Source organism: Haemorhous mexicanus, chromosome 2, assembly GCF_027477595.1.
Source record: "Haemorhous mexicanus isolate bHaeMex1 chromosome 2, bHaeMex1.pri, whole genome shotgun sequence".
In the NCBI taxonomy this organism is placed as follows: domain Eukaryota; kingdom Metazoa; phylum Chordata; class Aves; order Passeriformes; family Fringillidae; genus Haemorhous; species Haemorhous mexicanus.
Genome location: NC_082342.1, coordinates 44,960,021 through 44,978,986, shown reverse-complemented (window position 1 = coordinate 44,978,986; position 18,966 = coordinate 44,960,021). Strand labels below are relative to the sequence as shown.

Here is an 18,966-nt window from a genome sequence, read left to right as displayed (position 1 = left end):
AATTTAGAGCTCCAGTTCTATCTTGCCCAAAAATCTGCATCTTGAAAGGCTCCTACAAACTAATTTGAAGGAATATATTTTAAACAAAGTGCTAGATAAGTAAGGAATAAGAAAGCAACACTACAGAATACCTCCTTTTAATTTCTGATACTTAAAAATTAGCAGATGCACTGAAGCTTAAGCTTTAATTGAATTTTAACCTTGTTGTGTGTTTGCTTGCTTTTTCTTTAAACAGAAATGATAAATATATATTTCAATTAAATGTACATTTTACTACAGTGTTTCTGAACAAGCTCTTTTCACTTTTTCAAAGGCACAGTTTTTATACTACAAAAAAAAAAGGATGCAGAAAAACTTGGTGTGCATTCTCTGTAATTGTACTATCATCATCAGTTTTATTTCATTTTCTAATTATGCAGTCAAGCAGCTACTGTACAGAGGGCCCCTATGGCACTTTTCCTAATGATATTAAACATTGTTTTGCCTTATCTTCCCCCTCATCCAAAATTCATGCAGAACTTCAAAGAACATTAACATTATCTCTAAGTGGGAGTGATAAAGTTGTGGCAGTGGTTTCAACCTGAGGTCACATATTTTGCTTCATACCCCATTATCGCAGCTCCAAGAATTGGCAAACCAGAAGGAAAGAAACTGGGAGGGTGCAACATTGGTATGACCATAAGTTACAAGCCTTTAAAACCCAAGGAAACTCAAACAATATCTTGTTTTACTCCAATCCCTACAGACACTTGTCTGGCTACTCTACTGAAGTAGTAAGGTCTCCTCAGCAAACTTAAACCAGCAGAAATCAACTGCCAGTTTCCAGTATTTTCCCACTTCAACTTCATCTTTGAATTTAATATATTAAGCACCCTCAAAGAGCAAATTATTTAAGGTTGCATTTCAAAACCAAGTCCTATCATTGGAAAATTAAATAAGAGTTAAAATCACTTTAATGGTATTTGATACAAAAGCCAATTCTTGGAAACTTACAGCAAAAAAAGCTGAACAATTTTAAACCTCAACTGGTTCTAGGAAATTTGATTTTATAGGAAAAGCAGATGTTCTACTTCATCAACTCCAGCCACTCCGAATGCATAGCTGATCTGCTTCCTATCCAGATGTCTGAGTATCAAGAAAATGCTATCAAGAATATGTTACCTGAAAGGCTCAAAAATCCAGTAGGATCTGTGAAGAATGACCAATCAACAACAGCAGAAAAGACAAAATGGTCCAAAAGACAAGTTCAACCTGATAGTCCAATTCCATCAACGGAAAAAACCCTCTTCTAAATAAAAGGGAACACCAAGGCAATTTGAGGCCTCTTACTATGAGGCCTGCAAAGGCACTGAGAAGGTAGGACAGCATGTTTTTACCAGATGCTCCACTAGACAAGAATCCTGCTGACACAGGCCTAAGAACAAACCCCCTCCCATCCCTATTCTTTTGATCCCATGTCATCTTTATGACTGCCTGTGCTTGGTATAAGAAGACCCTCCTTTCATACTAAGTTCTTCCCTAGATATTAAAGTTTGTGAATTGCCCTAGCACAAAACTGTTTCAAAGTTGTATTTGTAGACTTGGAGGATGAAAGTCTGAGCCACAGGACTTCACTGACACATAAGTGGTGTAGCTGAAGACCTTGAACCCATTTCAAAGATGTTAGACTTGAGTCTTGGAACAAAGTTCTTATTTTCAACTTGGAGCACTCAGGTTTCAGACTCAGCCTACCCCACAGCTATTCCAACAGAGGCTCTTTTCTGATGCATTATTTCTAAAAGCCTGCTCCAAAAAAGAATACATACTAATTACATTCCTTTATTTTCTGTTTAAAAGCATGAATGCAATACCAAAGAGTTCCACACTAAGTCAGTCTACCTAAAATATTTTTTCCAACTGATTTTCCTTCCACTCACTCTTTTCTAGCCACAATAATGGAAAACTCCAAGCACTATTTAAAAAAGAGCTATATCCACACCTACTAGAGAAAATAAAGATGAATGAAAAGCTTCCATCTGATGCGGAACATACAGAGACATAAAGGCTGTCTCCCTGGAAGCTGGGAATTCAGAAGCAATAAGGGCAAAACTCTTCATACCTTCTGCTTCTGAATACTGGAACAGAGGAGTATGTTTGCACATACCATTGAAGAGCTTTGTTTTCTTCAATGGTTCTTAAGATTGGTGAAAGTGGCAGAGACATTAATTCCTCCTTCATTTTCAATCACCATTAGCATCACTGTAATAGCCAAAAGCTTCAACAAGACAAAGATAAATTTATCCTGCTTCTGGAAGTATTAGTAGTATTCACAAATACTGAAAACCAAGACCTTATATTAAAACACAGTGATAAAACAGGGTATGGTCATCCTCAGGGGAAAAATACCAATGGAAGTTTCAACCTATATTAAGCACAGAAAGGTAAACTTCTGAGTCATTCACATGCTATTTAGGGTCACAGCACATATTTGTTGAGGATCTCCACACAGTAAATAAATGCAAGGCTCAGTAATTTAACTCTGTCAAAGAGATTTTTCTTTTTTTTTTCTTGACTGGAGTAACTTAAGGAGGTCACAAGTAAGAAAGCAACAGGAATAGAATTTTGTATTTTCTTGGCTCAAATGATAAAAACATAAACCACAATACAATGTGTACAACTGAGGTTTTCAAGGAAAACTCCTTCAAGCTCAACAGCAGCTAGCAGCTTGTCTCTATTTGCCGTCACTCTAGATCAGAAGAGCCCACATGCTTTTTTTTTTCCTTTCCTGCCCCTTTCAGTTACACTTGAGCTCTTTCACTGAAAAGGTCTGGAACAGATTAAAAGTCCGACCACAAAATAAAGAGCCTTGGCATGTACTCAAGCCTGTCTGGGATACACATACACAGTGGGCCCAAAAAGGGAAGCTATGCAGCAAGAAACCCTTAATCAGTCTTTTGGACATTTCTAACTTCTTTCAGTTAACTGCACAGCCTTAACATTTGATAGAGTTTCAGTATGCTCAAGACAAGACGCTTTTGCCCTTACAGTTGGACCATTCTCTTTACAAGAATACAAAATATTTTTGAAAAGCAAGATTCATCTCACTCACAATCTCTGTCCATTAAGACATTTTCCACACCCCTTTTTAATTCCAGTTCATCTTTGGAAATGATAAAGTAATGCATGTAAAGAAAAACAGATACCCTGCAAGATTACCTGAGGAAATGTAATTGCAAAAGGCAACACTGATTTTCAAAATGACTGCTTCCTTTTCAACCTTACTCACATACTAAGCAATTATGAAGTTGCAAATTACCCACACTCCTCTTGCAACGTGCAAACAGGTCTGTAGCTCTGGCTGGTGTTAAAGCCAGCATGGACATTTGCCAAAGCTGACACCCCACCTTTGGGCTCATGTTGCATAGTGGTTCAACCTGCCTACAAACTGGTGAGCAGTTTATAAACAAAGTGTGACAATCTGGTGTTCTCCGTAAGAGTAAACGGATGTTGTAAGTAAGCACTCAAGCCTACAAACCAAAAATGCACAATTTCTAGCAGACATTTCAGAAAACAAAACAGAACAGTGACTGCTAAGTTTTGTAGCTCTGCATTTATATGGCATTCATGGAGTTAATGCCTCTCCCAGAAGGGGCCCACAGTTGTTGTTAGGTCAACCCCTGTAAAGCTTCAAAGGTTTTGCATCCCCTCAGCCTGACCTACTCAGTGATCTGCACACTGTTTTCATTTAGCTGCACTGAGTCCAAAAGTAAAGCCTGAAAACCACAATGATCTCTTCTTTTTTTTTTTTTTTTTTTTTTACTCCTACTGTTTTTCCATGGCTCTGGAAAAATAACTAAAATCCAAAGGAGTTGAAAATAGTAAGTTATTGGGAAAACAAATCAAGGGCAAGCTAATAAGGCTGACACCCACAGGTCATGGCTTTACAAAAAAGCAGAATTTTTAACGCCACACTAAATACATCACTTGGATAATCGATGAAAGTAGTTTAGAGTCTTCATATTATATGCAACTTCTACTCATAGTCATCAGTGCCAATATTTTATTGAAAAGTTTGCAGTTCTGCTCTTCATATAGATCAAAAATATAATTGAAAAAAATTACATAGAAGTTCTGTTTTGTTGAATTTCTCCATCTAGACTTTGTGATCGTTAAATTACTATTTCTATTTCCAATATTACAGAGTTTTTATCCCATTAAAAGGTTATTAAAATAGGAGCAACAAAACTAATTAAATTCCTCATCATATTGTTTAATACAGAAAGTTTTGTCATGATAATCACTGTGACAAGCTGGAATTATAAGCTGGTATATGTTTCAAGTGTATTTAAACAGCACAAACTATTATTTGACAATGCCCTCTTAAGATAGCACAAAGGAAAGTAAATATTTGTTTAGGAATTAAAAGATTCTTCCATGGTAAAGTTTTGCTAATTTAAAGGGACAAGTGAGCTTGACTGAAACTGTCTCAATAAGTAATTTCTGAATGTCACTACTCTGGGGAACTGTATGGATCATGTGGCAAAATACCAACCAGTAGCATTAGAAACTTGGGTAACATACAGTCCTGAAGGATATAAGCTAATAGCATTTATCTTTAAAAAAAAAAAAAAAAGAAAAAAGCTATTTAAATAAGGCCTCTACAAGTCAAAATATACTTATACTTTAATCGTACTATAAAAAGTTTTCAAAATATGCCTGCAAAATTAAAGCTGAGTGAACTGAAGCAAATCAAGAATTCTGAATTGAGATGAACTTTTACCAAAGCGTGGGTCAAGCCTTGGGTCTAGCCAAGATGTGGTCTTGTTCTTATGGTTTATGTAGTAAATTTCTCCATCCTGGGTCATAGCTTGTTCCCATCCATCGGGGAGTGGGCCTGCAATATAGAAGGAAGGAGTTGATGGCGGGCTCTTGTTTGCTCCAGCTGAAATTGCTCTAAAAAATATTTTAACATTCTACATATATAACAATACATGAAACAGAAGAGTTTCAAGCTCATTTTGGGGATTAAGGGCAAAGAAGTGCTGGGTGGGAAACCAAGGAACAAGAAACACTTCTATCATTTTTATTCAGGATTTGGACTTTAATTTTCAAACTTGTTTGTATCCTTTCATATGCTTTTGACACATCATTTTGCTATAGCATTCTAGTATAAAACCAGCAATAAGTCAAGCCTGCCAGAATGAAACCAGCATGTGCACCAGGAAAAAGAAGCATAGAATAATTCTACCTCTCACAGAAATGTTCATCTAGTGATTAAGACACAGCAGCAGCCACAAGCTAACACTGAAGAGATCCTGAAATAATCCAGTCTTTCACAAACAATTTAAAAAAGAAGTGACAAAACTCATTTCCTCTTTACCTCATACTCTAACTTTCGGTGAAAGCATTCAAGGCTTAAGCAGACAAAAATGCAAACCTGAAGAACAAGGCAGGCAAACAAGCAATGACAAAGCAAAGGCAAGGAAACACCATGAGCAGTCAGAAAGACACAGGGCTATGAATAGCAGTGCAAAGCCTCTACAAGCAGAAAGGCACATACAGGAAAAACTACTTCTAGAAAATGGTCAAAGGGAGGTACATAATAATGTTGTGGAGTCCACAGTTGATGGCTGAACACAGCCTGAGGAATGGTTCCCATATGCTCCCATCAGCAGCTTTCAATAAACTGCCTTTCATTCCTATACAGTTCTTAAACCCTTCATTCCCATCTCTATATGGTAATGTAAATTCACCCATACTTTGCTTAGACTGAAAACTATTAAAAAAAAATATATTTATCTCGTCTTAGCTGGAAGGTGCTTTACAAATACATGGTTTTGAATTTTTATGCTCACATTGACATGGACTTGTAAAAATGTCTAAATTAGATACAGGAAGATATTCCCTATATTTTAGATTTAAGTACAATCCTCAAATTATTCAACAAAAGATTCACTACATATATTAAGAATGTAAAAGAAATTAGAAGAAAACCTGCTGCAGCAGCAAGCCATTGTATTTCAAGTTCTTCTACTCTTCCTCATTGTAATACAATATTACAACAGCAGAAGCCGTCTGGCTGTTAGACACTTGGACTAACAGATTATTCTGTATAATGCAACATACACTAAGTATACACAAACCTACATCCATCTTTGAACTACATTAGCTCTTGACTGTAACTTTGTCCTGAAGTCATGCTCTGCTGAAGAATTCAGTCTAAAGCTGGGAAGGATAGATTAGTTTGCTTAATCTCAAAAGATGTTCTTGGAGAAATGTCAAAATGAGTTAAAAAATAATTGAATTGCATTCCAGTAATATCCCAAGGCATAATCAGGACAAGAATTTCTTACTGTGGTCTTTGAAGATCCCTTGCAAACTACATTTCTAATTTAAACTTTCATTTTGGCTCAGAAAACAAAGCCCTTCTCTAACAACTTCACTACTTCATCATTAGTGCTACAGATGCATTTCAAGTGAGGAAAAACAGTGAACACTAGGCATTTTCTTCCCACCTCTAATGCTCTAAATGCTGCCTACAAGTAACAAGTACCTCAGTTTTATCAGAAGATAGTGAACAGAACAGGCAAGAAAGAGTGACAATACTGCAAATGACGCTTAAACCCTAAGTTACCCACTGTACAAAAGGACTTTGATGGAGAAATGAAAGCTCCAGGGCAAAGAACGCAGTATTTTGTTACCATACCCAAAGACCAGCCAGCTAACCAGAGAGATGTTTTTTTACAAAGCTGGGGCACAGGAACACAGAGACATGCCCCCCATCATCCAACTGTAGAAGTCAATGAAGAACCAAATCCACTCCTCTACTGCTGAGCCAGCAGGCCAGGTCATGCAGGCAGATCTTCTCACTACCACTCTCCTCAGAGTCCTGCTAAGCCACACATGCCTTGGAAAAAGTCAGCAAGAAATTCTTTGTGAACTGCAAAGCCAGAAAAACCCTCTTTGGCTTTAGAAAAAACAAAACCAGCCTTGGGGTGTCAGTCCTGCTGAACACTGAAATCTGTACTGGTCCAGCATGTTCCTTTGTAGCACAAGTAAGAACAAAATGCCTTTGAAGAAGGCTGCCAGGAGCTGGTCAGTCCATCCACCTGGTGGAATAATGCTACTTAAGAGATTCAGTGATCTGATGAGTACTAGCTTACTACTAGAGACAAACCTAGGCAAGGTTCTCTTTCTAAATAAAATGCACAGCTGTGGAACAGACAAAAAGGTCCATCTGCTCACCTGGCTGTCACAGCAGCAAGCCTTCCTTGCTAAGTGCTATAAATGATTGTAGAAGCAGAGCTTTTATCTCTGGAAACTTTTGGCATTAATAATGTAGCTTGCTTCCTTGGACAACAAACTGCTCTCATGTTTCTGCTGTCATCGTTACATACTGAAAAGGCAGTTCAAAAATTGAAATGACTGCCTTCTGTAATTCCTGTTTGGTTTTGTGAGTAATTGTGGAACTAGAAGACATGTCTGATTTTCTAAAGGGCCGCTTGACAAACTCCGTATTTGAGGCAACTACCAGAGGAAAGAGCTAAACCCATGCTGTGGAATAGGAGACACATTCACCCAGAGCATCTAAGAAAATTCCTTTGCAATTACATGCCCATTTGCCCCCAAAAGTCTGTATAGGAACAGAATTTTCAGCGTTAGATAACCTAGGTCAAAAAAGCTGAGTTCTATATTGCTGGTATTAAGACCTTTCCACTAAAATTTCCATAGTTACTGTAGCTCACGGTGTATAGAAACAGCAATACTGGGTCTAACCAAAAATCTATTTAGTCCAGACATCTAGCCTGGGGTGATGGACAGATCTTTCTGGTTGCTGAAAGTAGCACATTTAGCAACTGTCACACTCGATAAACTTTTAAATAAAGCACCGAATACATATAGAGACCTAAAAGGTATAGAGGCTATGAATAGTCACTTGGTATCCCAAGTATGTTGGGCACTGGAACAGGCTCCTCAGGGATATGGTCATAGCCTCAATCCTGACAGATCTCAAGAAGTGTTTGGACAATGCTCTCAATGGATTGACTCTTGGGGATGTCCTGCACAGGGCCAGGAGCTGGACTCGATGATCCTTGTAGGTCCCGTCCAAATCCGGATATTCTGTGATTCTATCACAAGTTATTCCTTGGGCCAGTTTCTCTCTGCTTACTAAGTGCCAAAATATCTCTCAAGTACTTCTCCAGTCTCCCCTCCAACTTTTGTAAATACTTAGCACAAACAAACCTGTGACATGGTTCCCCTACTAGTTCTGTTTGGTGTCTCCTATGACAACTGAACACTATCACAAGTGTAAGTTTAGAATTCTGTGAAATAATTTGCACAGGGAGACATAACCCTTCTAGGCAGGGAACTCAGCCTGCACTGTGGTACTTTTGAGGACAAAGTTACCAAAAGATTAAATTCTAATTTCCAAATGTAAGCCAGCTTTCCAGAACTACTGGTAAGCCATACCTCTGTAACTAAATATTTATATAATGGTGTAACTTCATATAAATAACATGTAATTTTAAAAGCCTGTGTGCTTGTCTCTTTGGTTCATGTCTCCACTTTTTGGGAGTTTTTTTTTTTAAACTTTCTCATATGCCATGGAATCTGGAATGCAAAGCAGAGCTTGCTGCTGGCAGATAGAAAGCAACTGGAAGAGTAACAAAAGCAAAAATGTAGTAGAGATTCATCCTATGCTGGGATACGAAGTGAATCTTGCAAGATTCTACAGTTTCTAACACTTGTTTTTTAATTTTATCGACAAGTCAATGCATATAAGAGGGCATCTGTACCTATCTACCAACTGACTACACATGGACAACCTAGGAACTAGAATACCTATGTTCAACAACAGGATTCACCTTTGCCTAATACAAACACTGATCTCCAAGATCCTTCCCAATCTCTCCCTGTGAAAGCTGAACTTTTCCCCTTCAGTCACTGTGGTTCTAAAACTTCCAAAAAGTATATCAAAGTCTACAAAATTTACTTAAGTACTCCTTTATCCTGTCAAATTAGTATAAAAAGACACTATTTAAAAAGGGGTGGTTTTTGCAAATGAAGAAAGAAATTAACATTACTGTCACGCAGATACTTAGGAAATCGAGCTTCACAACAGATCATAGTGTTGACCACACACAAACCAAAATTTTGTAGTATGACTGGTTACATAGGTGCAGTCTGCAACTGAAGTGAGCAAGAACCTAAGAGAAGAGCTAGAACTTGTTTTAGTTATTGGCATATTCTTCCTACCCACCCATCCTCTGAGACTTATGAATTCAAGTGTCCATTTTCTTACCAACATTTAACATGGCACTACAGCCTTACCTTAAGAGATAATGGAATTGCACTAGGTCTACAAACTTTCATTGGAAACTCAATTCAAAACTGCCACATAAGAATGAAGACAAAAGAGAACAAAGACACATAATCTGCCCCAAAGCTAATTATCTAAGGTCTATGTGCAAGCAGAAGAGGCTAAAGTATGCAGTCCTGTCAAGCATGATTCAAGCATGACTCAGAAAGTAATAGTATCTGAAGAACAGAAATACATAAATACAATTATCCCATCTCTGTTGTATCAACTGTAAAACAGTCACTGTTTATTTTCAAATGTATAACTTTACTTCAGTAGGAAATGTATAAGAGATGCTCCTAAGAAGAAGAGCATACCATTATTACTACCTTTTTGTTTGTTTGTTTTAAATCAAGGTAGAAGAAATTATGGGGTTTTTTTCTGTTCTGTTTTCCTTTAGGGAAAAATGGTTAGAAACCATGCAAAAAAATGAGAACAGTCACATGACTTTTTATATACATGTGGCATATTTACAAATAACAGGCTTGTCTCCTTTCCACTACTGAAGTGCAATCCTATTTCACAGATTAATGAACAAATGCCATCTAACAGAGCACTGTGCTGCTTCTCTGCATACATATGGCCCAAACTATTTTAGTTGATTACTTGTAGCAACTAAGTTAAGAAAGACAGACAAAAACCCCCTCACTTTTCACACACTGAGGACTTCCTATAAGAGATGTAGCTAACTAACACTCATAGAATAACTCATTCACAAAAAGTCATGCCTGGAACAGATAAAACTGGTTCAGATGTCCATTAACTTCCTTGAAGAAATGTAATTTGCAGCAAGATACCTAAGTGCCTTAAGAGACAGAATTTCTTAGAACAGATAACCTAAAGATTTCAATCTCATGCTAAACTACATCTTTCCCATTTTTATATTTTAACAATCTTTTGACTTGCCCTCATCACATCTTTTTTGAGTTCTTCTTCCCCTATTTATCCAAAAGGACAACATGTTTATCTCCAATATGTACTCATCAGCTTCCACAGCTCTCTTCTCTCTGCATCTTCAGTTTGTTTTCCTGTTGGTAATTCTTGCTAATGTCAAGAATTCTAATTCTGGCTAAATGGCTAAAGCTTCTAAAGACTGTCATGACAGCTCCCAGAAATCTCTCCTATGTTTCAGAACAGTAACTTGACTTACAGGCTCCTGAGGCAGTACACTAGAACTTGGACAGTAACTTTAAGGGCTAAAATTAATGAGCACCATTCAAGGTCTATACAGAAAGGTAAATATTCTTCTTTGTGGCATTCCAGACACTTTTTTGCAAGTCAGTGATCTCCAGCTATCACAATACTTACACTTGTTTTTTCCCAATATCTTTCATGAAAGGCTTTCATGCACTAGGGTATGTTTCACTGCCAGCAATATTTCTAAACAGGAAACTTCTGTCTTTAAGGTCTCAACTTGATTTCTTGAGGATGAATGCCCAAATTAGAACATTAAGTAGTCTTAAATCTGAGTGCCAACATCATGACTGTAAGTTCCACTGTGCTGAAGTGGTACATAGTTACTTGACTTTCCATTTCTCTCAAAGATTATTCAAGAGGCTACCAAGGAAGCATAAGCTACCATGAACTCAGTAATAAAAAGTAACAAAACTAGGTAAAAGAGACTTAAGTAAAAACAAATATAGAGTCATAATTTAAAGTTTGTACATAAACATTTGCCAGATCAAGTATCAGAATCACATCAAATAAATGCAGGTTCAATATCATTTAATTCAAAGCAAACTTTTGTTAATAGCAAATATGGGCAAGCAAGTGCATCCTAAGAGCCAGTTCCAAGTCATACTACCTCAACTGACTTAAACTTAAAAAAACCTAACTCCACATAACATGTGATGTAATCCAGTACACACAGGAGTTTTGAGTCTTTCATGCACTCTATCAGACTCAGAGCACTTGGGGAAAAAAAGCTTCACAGAATTTTCAGTTGATATTCAACACAGTATCATCTGTGAAATTAAAAACAAATGTTCAATGAACTTGTATCCAAGTAAGTGCTTTCTAAAATCACAAGACAGCCCACTTGCACATTTCAACTGTTCCTTACTGCATGAACAATATATATGCAGCATCACTCTCTCACACAATTACATCAGGCAATTACATGTAAATGTTCTTTTAAAAATAATCCTTGTGTCCGGATTGCTGGCTTCTTTTCTAGTTTGTTACCACCCTGTTACAATTTAACAGTACATTTTTTTTTTTTGCTAAGGACCCTTCATTTCTAAGTACATAAAGTCATTCTTACTTTACTATCAATATTTTCTTGTCAATTCTTGGTAGAACGGAAGGCTTGAGGAGTTATCTTAAAATACAGGATTTATGTCAATACTGAAACATCAACCATCTAGTTTTAGCACAAGTAAGCAAAAAGGCAGGACAGACCAAGGGAATTGTTTCCTTTGTCCTATTCTCCCTCCTTTAAAAGTGTCCCTACAAAAACCACTATTGCTGCAGGTTTCCTGGGATAAATTTACACAGAAAATAATCACACTGTTTTATTTTCACATCAGAGCCTGAGACCTTAATTGCTGTGAATCACGACTTCCTGAACTTGAACAGGACTCATTTGTTTCAGGATAATCCAGCCTCCTGGCCTAGCCAGCAAAAAGTTTGATTAACTTCCCCTCTAATACTCAGTCATGAACAGCACAGTTTGGTCACGCCTGTTAATCTTTTGGTATTGTCTGCAGCACATGAATTGCAGCATGAAACAAAGCTGTCTAAACAGACCACAAAAAGCAGCACGAGAGAATAACCCTTGGGAAGTACAGGAACAGCAGACACACACAAAATACAGTCAGACTGTGAGAAAATAAATATAACATGAACCTCAGTGACAGACAGGAGGTGACAAAGCAAGGGCAAGACCAAGCACTCAAACAAGCATGGCACCAAATTTATCTGCTTGCTCTCCGCATAATCAGATGAGAGAGCTCTGAAAACACACAGTAGATTCAATAGTAAGAACAAGAACATTTTACTGCTGTCTAGTGAGAGCCCCCTTCCACCCCTGCCCCCAGCCAGCTGAAAAACAATTCTATATTCCAGGAAAAGACAAAAGACTTCTCCCAGTTAGAGCAATAATGACCATGATACTGGATTTTGGAAGTAAGAGAAACACAAGAGGAAAACAAAAATATCTCTGCCACTGAACATTTTCAAGGTATTTGCTTGATCCATTTAGGAAGGACAGGAAAAAATTATATGTTCATAGTAAATGTAGGAAATGTAAATAAATGGAGGTATAACATGTCTAATCAGTGAGCAAATGGAGGCAGAAGAACCCTGTGAAGCACAAAAGCTTTAATGTAAATTGATATTAATTGAATGGAAATTCTGGTCTCCATCAATTTAACAGCATTTTCTGGTCACAATAGACAAAAAATCTGCTTCCTGACAACTCTGAACCACTCATTTGAAAAAATAAAAGCATAAATCAAAGAACTACAATTTTCTTCTTATCGATAACATAAATATTATACTAATTCTCTTATTTCAACTATCAGCCTCTTGCTTGATGAATCAGGCATTCAACAAATTAAAGTTTCAAACCAGCATAACTAAAATAACATTTATTAAATCTGGACTCCCTCTCCCCTGATTAGAATAACTTGTGGTTTACTTGTATGATCTTTTTCATACAATTTTGCTTACCTGATGCTGAGTTCATGATGTTCTGCTGCACAGAAGGACTGGTGGGAGCTGTAACATTCATCTGGGAAAGCATGGCCTTCCTAGGATCTTGCCATGTTGTTGTTTGATCAATGTGACTAGGACAAAACAAAGCAAGAGTTAGGACAGTCATGCATTCACAACAATGACCTGCTAGCACAGAAAGTTTAACAACAAAAGGTTAAGCTTGCCAACAACAGCCACATTCAAAACCAAACAAGAACAGTTTGGATTCTCTCCAAGCATCACTGTATGTCAGATTCTCAAACCTTTGCCCTGACCACCACCAGTTTCCCAACCAACATTTGCTTCCTTCTCTCTTTGATCACTTATTTGCCATTTTTAAATGTGACTTCACAGATTTTCAAACCAAGCCAGTTATGTCTGGAATCTCAAGCACAGTCCAGTACCTCGGCATGACGAGTTCATATTCAGGGCCTAGGGAGTGGTAATGAACTGGCAAGTATGCAATCATTAGTGTTCCCAAACTTTCTGTGCATAGACCACATCCTCAGATTATCGGACTGACTGCTCTCCTCCCCACTGACACCTGAACAATCCCTCTGTGGTAGCTGAAGTAACCAGTCACACTAAAGCAGTAATGTGAAAGGAATGTGCAGCTGCCTTTCAACTTCAAGTGAAAAGATGAGGATAGTGGGACAGTCAAGTAACTCACCCAGCCCTCTGCAAAACTTGGGAAGCTTAGATTTCTCTCTTTTGAAAAAATGGCAAGTACATTCACAACTGTCATGCATGGAAGTATTCAATTCAAAGGAAATACAAAAGTGTAATGAATCATTATTTTACTTTTGGAGTATGTGATTAGCATGCTTTGCTAATGAGCAACAGATGCAGTCTATTCATAACAAGCATCAACATTATCTTGATGCCACTAAACAACACTGCTCTGAGAAGTACATGGGGACAAAGATACAACTCCAAATGCACATGCACACTGACAACAAAATCTGTTATCCAATCATTTAGAATCGCTATAAATGAAAAATCATATTCAGATAGCATTGTTATAAATTAGAATCCAATGCATTATTTACTTGGTATCATTCATTCTTTAAATAAATTATCCTTAAAATTATGCTTTTCTGGCTTACATAGAATGCCCATTTTCATATTCTTCAGCAAAACCACAACATGTAACGAATTCAGAAGAACATAAAATGAAGCAGTAGTGACCAAAATAATTACTTATGTCAAACTACTTACCACATTCTAGTCTTCTGTTACAAGGTAGACATACCACAAACAAGCTTTTAAAGAAGTTTTAAGATATGCATATTAACAATCTCTAAACATGCACATAAGCAATTTCAGACCAAAGAGTTACAGATACACTGCAGTAGCTCATTTAATACAGAATGTGCTAGTTTTGTCTGGGGTAGAGGTTATTTTCTTCACCATGGCTAGTACTGGGCTACGTTTTGGATGAATCTGACCTCCCTCTGATCATCACACCAATAAATTATGTTTGATGGCTGGGGTTAAACCTCAACAAGATACTATTAAGCACACTGCATCTTTGGTAGCACAGGTTTTCAAATATTCAGCTTCACTGAGAAACATTCCACACACAGCAAGAATTCTTTATTTCTTTTTCAAGCCTATTTATTTATAAAACATGGTGCAACATAGTAAAGACTGCCCTATATATACTGGACTATATATAAACCTTCATACTGGGGAACAATTTTTCACTTTTCTGCTGGTCAGTTTTGCAACGAAAACAGGTAAAGATAATACAGATGTAAAAACACTGCACTGTAATGCTTCACAGACCGTGTGTTTGAATTACTGTACCAGCATGTGCTACTCCTCCCTTACATTTCTGATTTCTTATATTTGCTCAGCTCAGTTCTGGAGATAGTGGAAACAGGGAAAACACAACTGTACCCATCATAACACATTCATCTATTTCCATTTAACTCTTATAAAAATCCATGTAATGCTATGAACTAATAAAATGCAAGGTACCTAATTTATAGCCTTTGTTTTTATATGCTATTTGAGCGCAGAGTAAGAAATAGAAGGAAAAATATTTTCTCCCTGCATTACAGAACCATTTCTACAGTCAACTGTAGGAATGCACTGAAACAACAATATTCATCAATTTTTCAAAACACATCTGAACGAGGGACAGATGAATGGACCATGGAAGAAGCAGTTTTAGATGTACCTCCAGTTTTGAGCACAAGGAATCTTTACCGATTCCTCAAGACAGCTTAAGCATACCACGCTATATACAGGTAATGTTCATATGGAGTTGTTAACAAGGATAGGTATTTTAGGCAGCAGCAGCTTCCAGCTTTTCCCTAGCTCAGTAACACCTGAGAAAAGTCAGCATGTTCCTTACATGACCAGCTGAACTACAATCAGCAGTCTTAGAGCCAAGAGCCATGGAGGAAAAGCTTCAAAGTAAGCAAGCTGATTATATTACTATCATACTGACCATATGACTGGTTCAATAAGGCAAACTTTTTTTCCTTCCCACTCAGCTCAGTGCTTCATGACCTACACACCCATTTCTTCTGCACCTTCCCTCAAACCTTTTCTCCTCAACCTCCATCAAATCACAGTCCTCATATCTTACCTGCTCCGTATCCTGAGTGTTTGAATGCTATATACTAAGAAAGCACCCAAAACACTTCACAACCAATCAGTTCTTTCCTATAAATTCTAAATAATGCTCAGCTGATGGAATACAAAGTAGGCAACCCCCCACTAAAATGGATGAAATGTTTAAATAAATCCTAGTACTACACGGAGGAATATAGGAATTAATTTTGTTCCTATTCACAGTACGTGGACCAGGGTAACTTACTACAAACACCCTGTATTTTTAATTATCAACTTAATATTGAAATAGGACATTTTCCACAGGTAAAGATCTTTCCCTCTGTTTTGAACAGCAGCGCAGAAAAGGTCTCAATGGACATAACAAGAACTGACATCAACACTGCATTATCTTTCCCTCCATGAAGCAGGCTTTTTTCTCATGGTAGCTGAATTACATGACAACTGCCCCAATCCTTACATTAAGATCTTCTATTTTACATGAGCATTACCATATCTCAATAAACAACTACTGTCAACACAAATAAAATATTAAAAAACATTAGCAAATGTAACCTATAAATCAGCCACTATATGTAGCATGTATTATCAAATTAAAACTTCAAATCCTGCCTACTCAGGAATGAGAAACATAGCTCCGTACTGTGTGAACAGAACAAAGTGAGTAAACATTCCTGGAATTAAATCAACAACTCTAGGATAATCAAGCAATGTAAGACATTTTATTTCACATAATGAATTCTTGAATCTAACATATATCTGTCTGGTACTATTTATTATTGTTCATTTATGTCGCGGAGAAGCAAAACTTTAGTAAACTGGACAAGCATAGTATAAACTAAGGAAATTAGACTGTACCATAAATGTAGCTCTGTGGTAACAGGCCTCAGAAAAACAAAACTAAAACACCCACCACATGCTAAGCATTTGTTAGCAAACTTATGTGAATTCTAGTATCAAGAAGAGTGACTGTTCCAAGACACATCATCCACCATCCTCCACCAAAAAGGACATTTAAAGTGCTGTGCATTATGAAGAACACAAGCTGCATCTCCTCACTCATCTTCAACTTCTACAGCCAAATAAAAATTATTTGCATTTTGACAAAAGCAACTTCAAAGAAAAGAAAAATGTTCTCATTTTATGTACACAAAGAGAACTTCTGCAGTTACGAAGAATCAGAATTTAATTGAAAAAAATCATTACTGGCACGAAACACTATCACATGCCTAAAGATCTGTCAGATTCAAATTCTAACGTCATTTTAGAGTTTAAGGTTTGGATTTCTTGTGGTGGTGGTTTGTTTTGTGGTTTCTTCTTTTTTTTTTTTTTTTTTTTTAAGGGAAAAGGGTGTTGAAGATTTTGGGTTGAGTTTTTCTTTGTGTTTTTTTTTCCTTTAAAGTACATTGGAAAAGAAGCAGATCTAGAGACCTAAAACTTACTTTTTATTTTAAGAACCCTTTGGATCCTAGCAGACTAATAAAATAACACCATTTTATAAACAAAGCCCTTGTACAAAGTTTAATATACCTTCCCATTCATTCTCCAGTTGCTGCACTAAAAAGACACATACTGTTTTGTTAAAAGCCATGCCAGAAATAAACTAACACAAAAAAGACAGACAAAGAATTACTTAAATTCTTCAAGAAAGGCTTATCTAAGAGGCCTTCAGTTCTGACATTCTGTAGTATGTACTGCAACTACAGTGTCCCCATTGGCAGGCGCACTTTCCAGGGTATGCTGAGAACTTGATTTGTGTAACAGAATTCCCAGTCATTACAAAATCATATGTCTTTGTCACCCTTTCTGCCTTTATTAGCATAGAGTCCCCTTATATATGTTACATCATTTCCAATTCGAACTTCCCTTTCACAAAAACAGATCTTCTTAGGATAGACATTATTAACATAAGCAAGTCAGAACTGCAAGACTATTTTACTGAAACATGCAATAGAAATGTAATGTCAGGAAGAAAAGTGAAAGAGAATGAACAGATATTCTAATCCTCAGTACCAGATGATCATACTGTATGAAATTTCAGCAACAGCAAAAAACCACAAGATGTCTGATCTACATATAAAAGAATAGATAAGAATAAATAATCCGTCAGTTCTCAGTACATTCGGACATGGCTCTTCCTGAAAGGACATTTCAAAAATTTAGTCTCAAACACACAGAAGGACAAGTTTTTCCTTGTCCAAGGAAAAAAGCACCCCAAGTATAAAAGCATCACTGTAAAAAACTATGCAAACATCTCTCCATAATGTAGCGCTTGTGTTTTAACAATCTAGACAAGACTTATATTTTATGTCTGTGAGAAAATTATTTTTAGTCTCTAGTGAACTTGAGATGACTAACCTTGGATTTTGGTTTTCAGATTTTTGTGACTGTTAAGAATTCACTAGAAATCACATTTTATAAAAAGCAAAACAGGAACACATACCACTGACCACATCATGGCAGACCTCCCAAGGGTATTGATGTGGCATTGAGTACTTTTTGTTTTGGGGATAGTCTTTGTGTAGGGAAAGTCCTATCTTTGTGATAGGAAAGTCTTTGTGTAACATAAGCAAGTGCACAAATGAAACTAAACCTAATTATATTACAAATGAAACTAAACCTAATTATATTCTAGTTTTGGTGTGAAATTTAAACTTTTCACTAAATCCCAAATGTCAGCTGCTCCATTGACAAGCATGTCACCTATGATTCTTTTTATGTTAAATGAATGGGATATAGATTCCACTCTTTCATATTTTCTTTGTAACTTTCTTCCTAACCAGCTAGCTTCTTTAATCCACATAATGTATCATGTTATGAAAGGTTTTCTCTTTTTATTTATATTTGCCTATTAACTTTAAGAACTAATAAAGAGAAAGTGTCTCCTTATAAATGCCAGAATTATTTTAGAGCTCTCACCAGTACATTTCAGCACGTCAGGTCTTGATGCATATACTGAAAGTTAGCTTTCCTGGTGATTCCAGGAGAAACAGTATATTTCTGCTCTTGAAACTATCACAATTTGTCAAAAAAAATCAACTAAACTCTTTACCAATCTTATACAAACTTGTCCTGTGCACAGGCAGTGTAGGGTACCTCCAAGATACCCACTTAGCTATCATTTTAGCAGGCAGGGAAGAAATCAGAATATCTACTTCTGCAGAGGCCTGAGCTCTACAGAATACCAATGTGGTGGTCTGAACACAGGGCAGCTGTCAAAGTGGCAGTATCCACTAATTCAAAAATAGAGCTGGATGCACGCTCCTAAGAAAGTGGCAATAGCTGGAAGGCCTAGATCAGTCTGGCAGGGCTGATGAGCTAGGGGGATTCCCACAGGTAAATTTTCC

The 18,966-nt window shown here is 36.9% G+C and overlaps 1 protein-coding gene across 4 annotated transcripts in view; it reads right to left on the bottom strand.

Moving 5' to 3' along the window:
- Positions 1-18,966, bottom strand: part of YAP1 (Yes1 associated transcriptional regulator) — an 89,164-nt gene that overhangs the window by 25,967 nt on the left and 44,231 nt on the right. For all 4 annotated transcript variants that reach the window (XM_059838607.1, XM_059838609.1, XM_059838608.1 and 1 more), the window contains exons 3-4: positions 13,013-13,128; positions 4,760-4,873 (exon numbers count right to left, since the gene is read on the bottom strand). In XM_059838607.1, the coding sequence (XP_059694590.1) occupies positions 4,760-4,873; positions 13,013-13,128 (230 nt within the window). The remainder of the gene's footprint in view (positions 1-4,759; positions 4,874-13,012; positions 13,129-18,966) is intronic.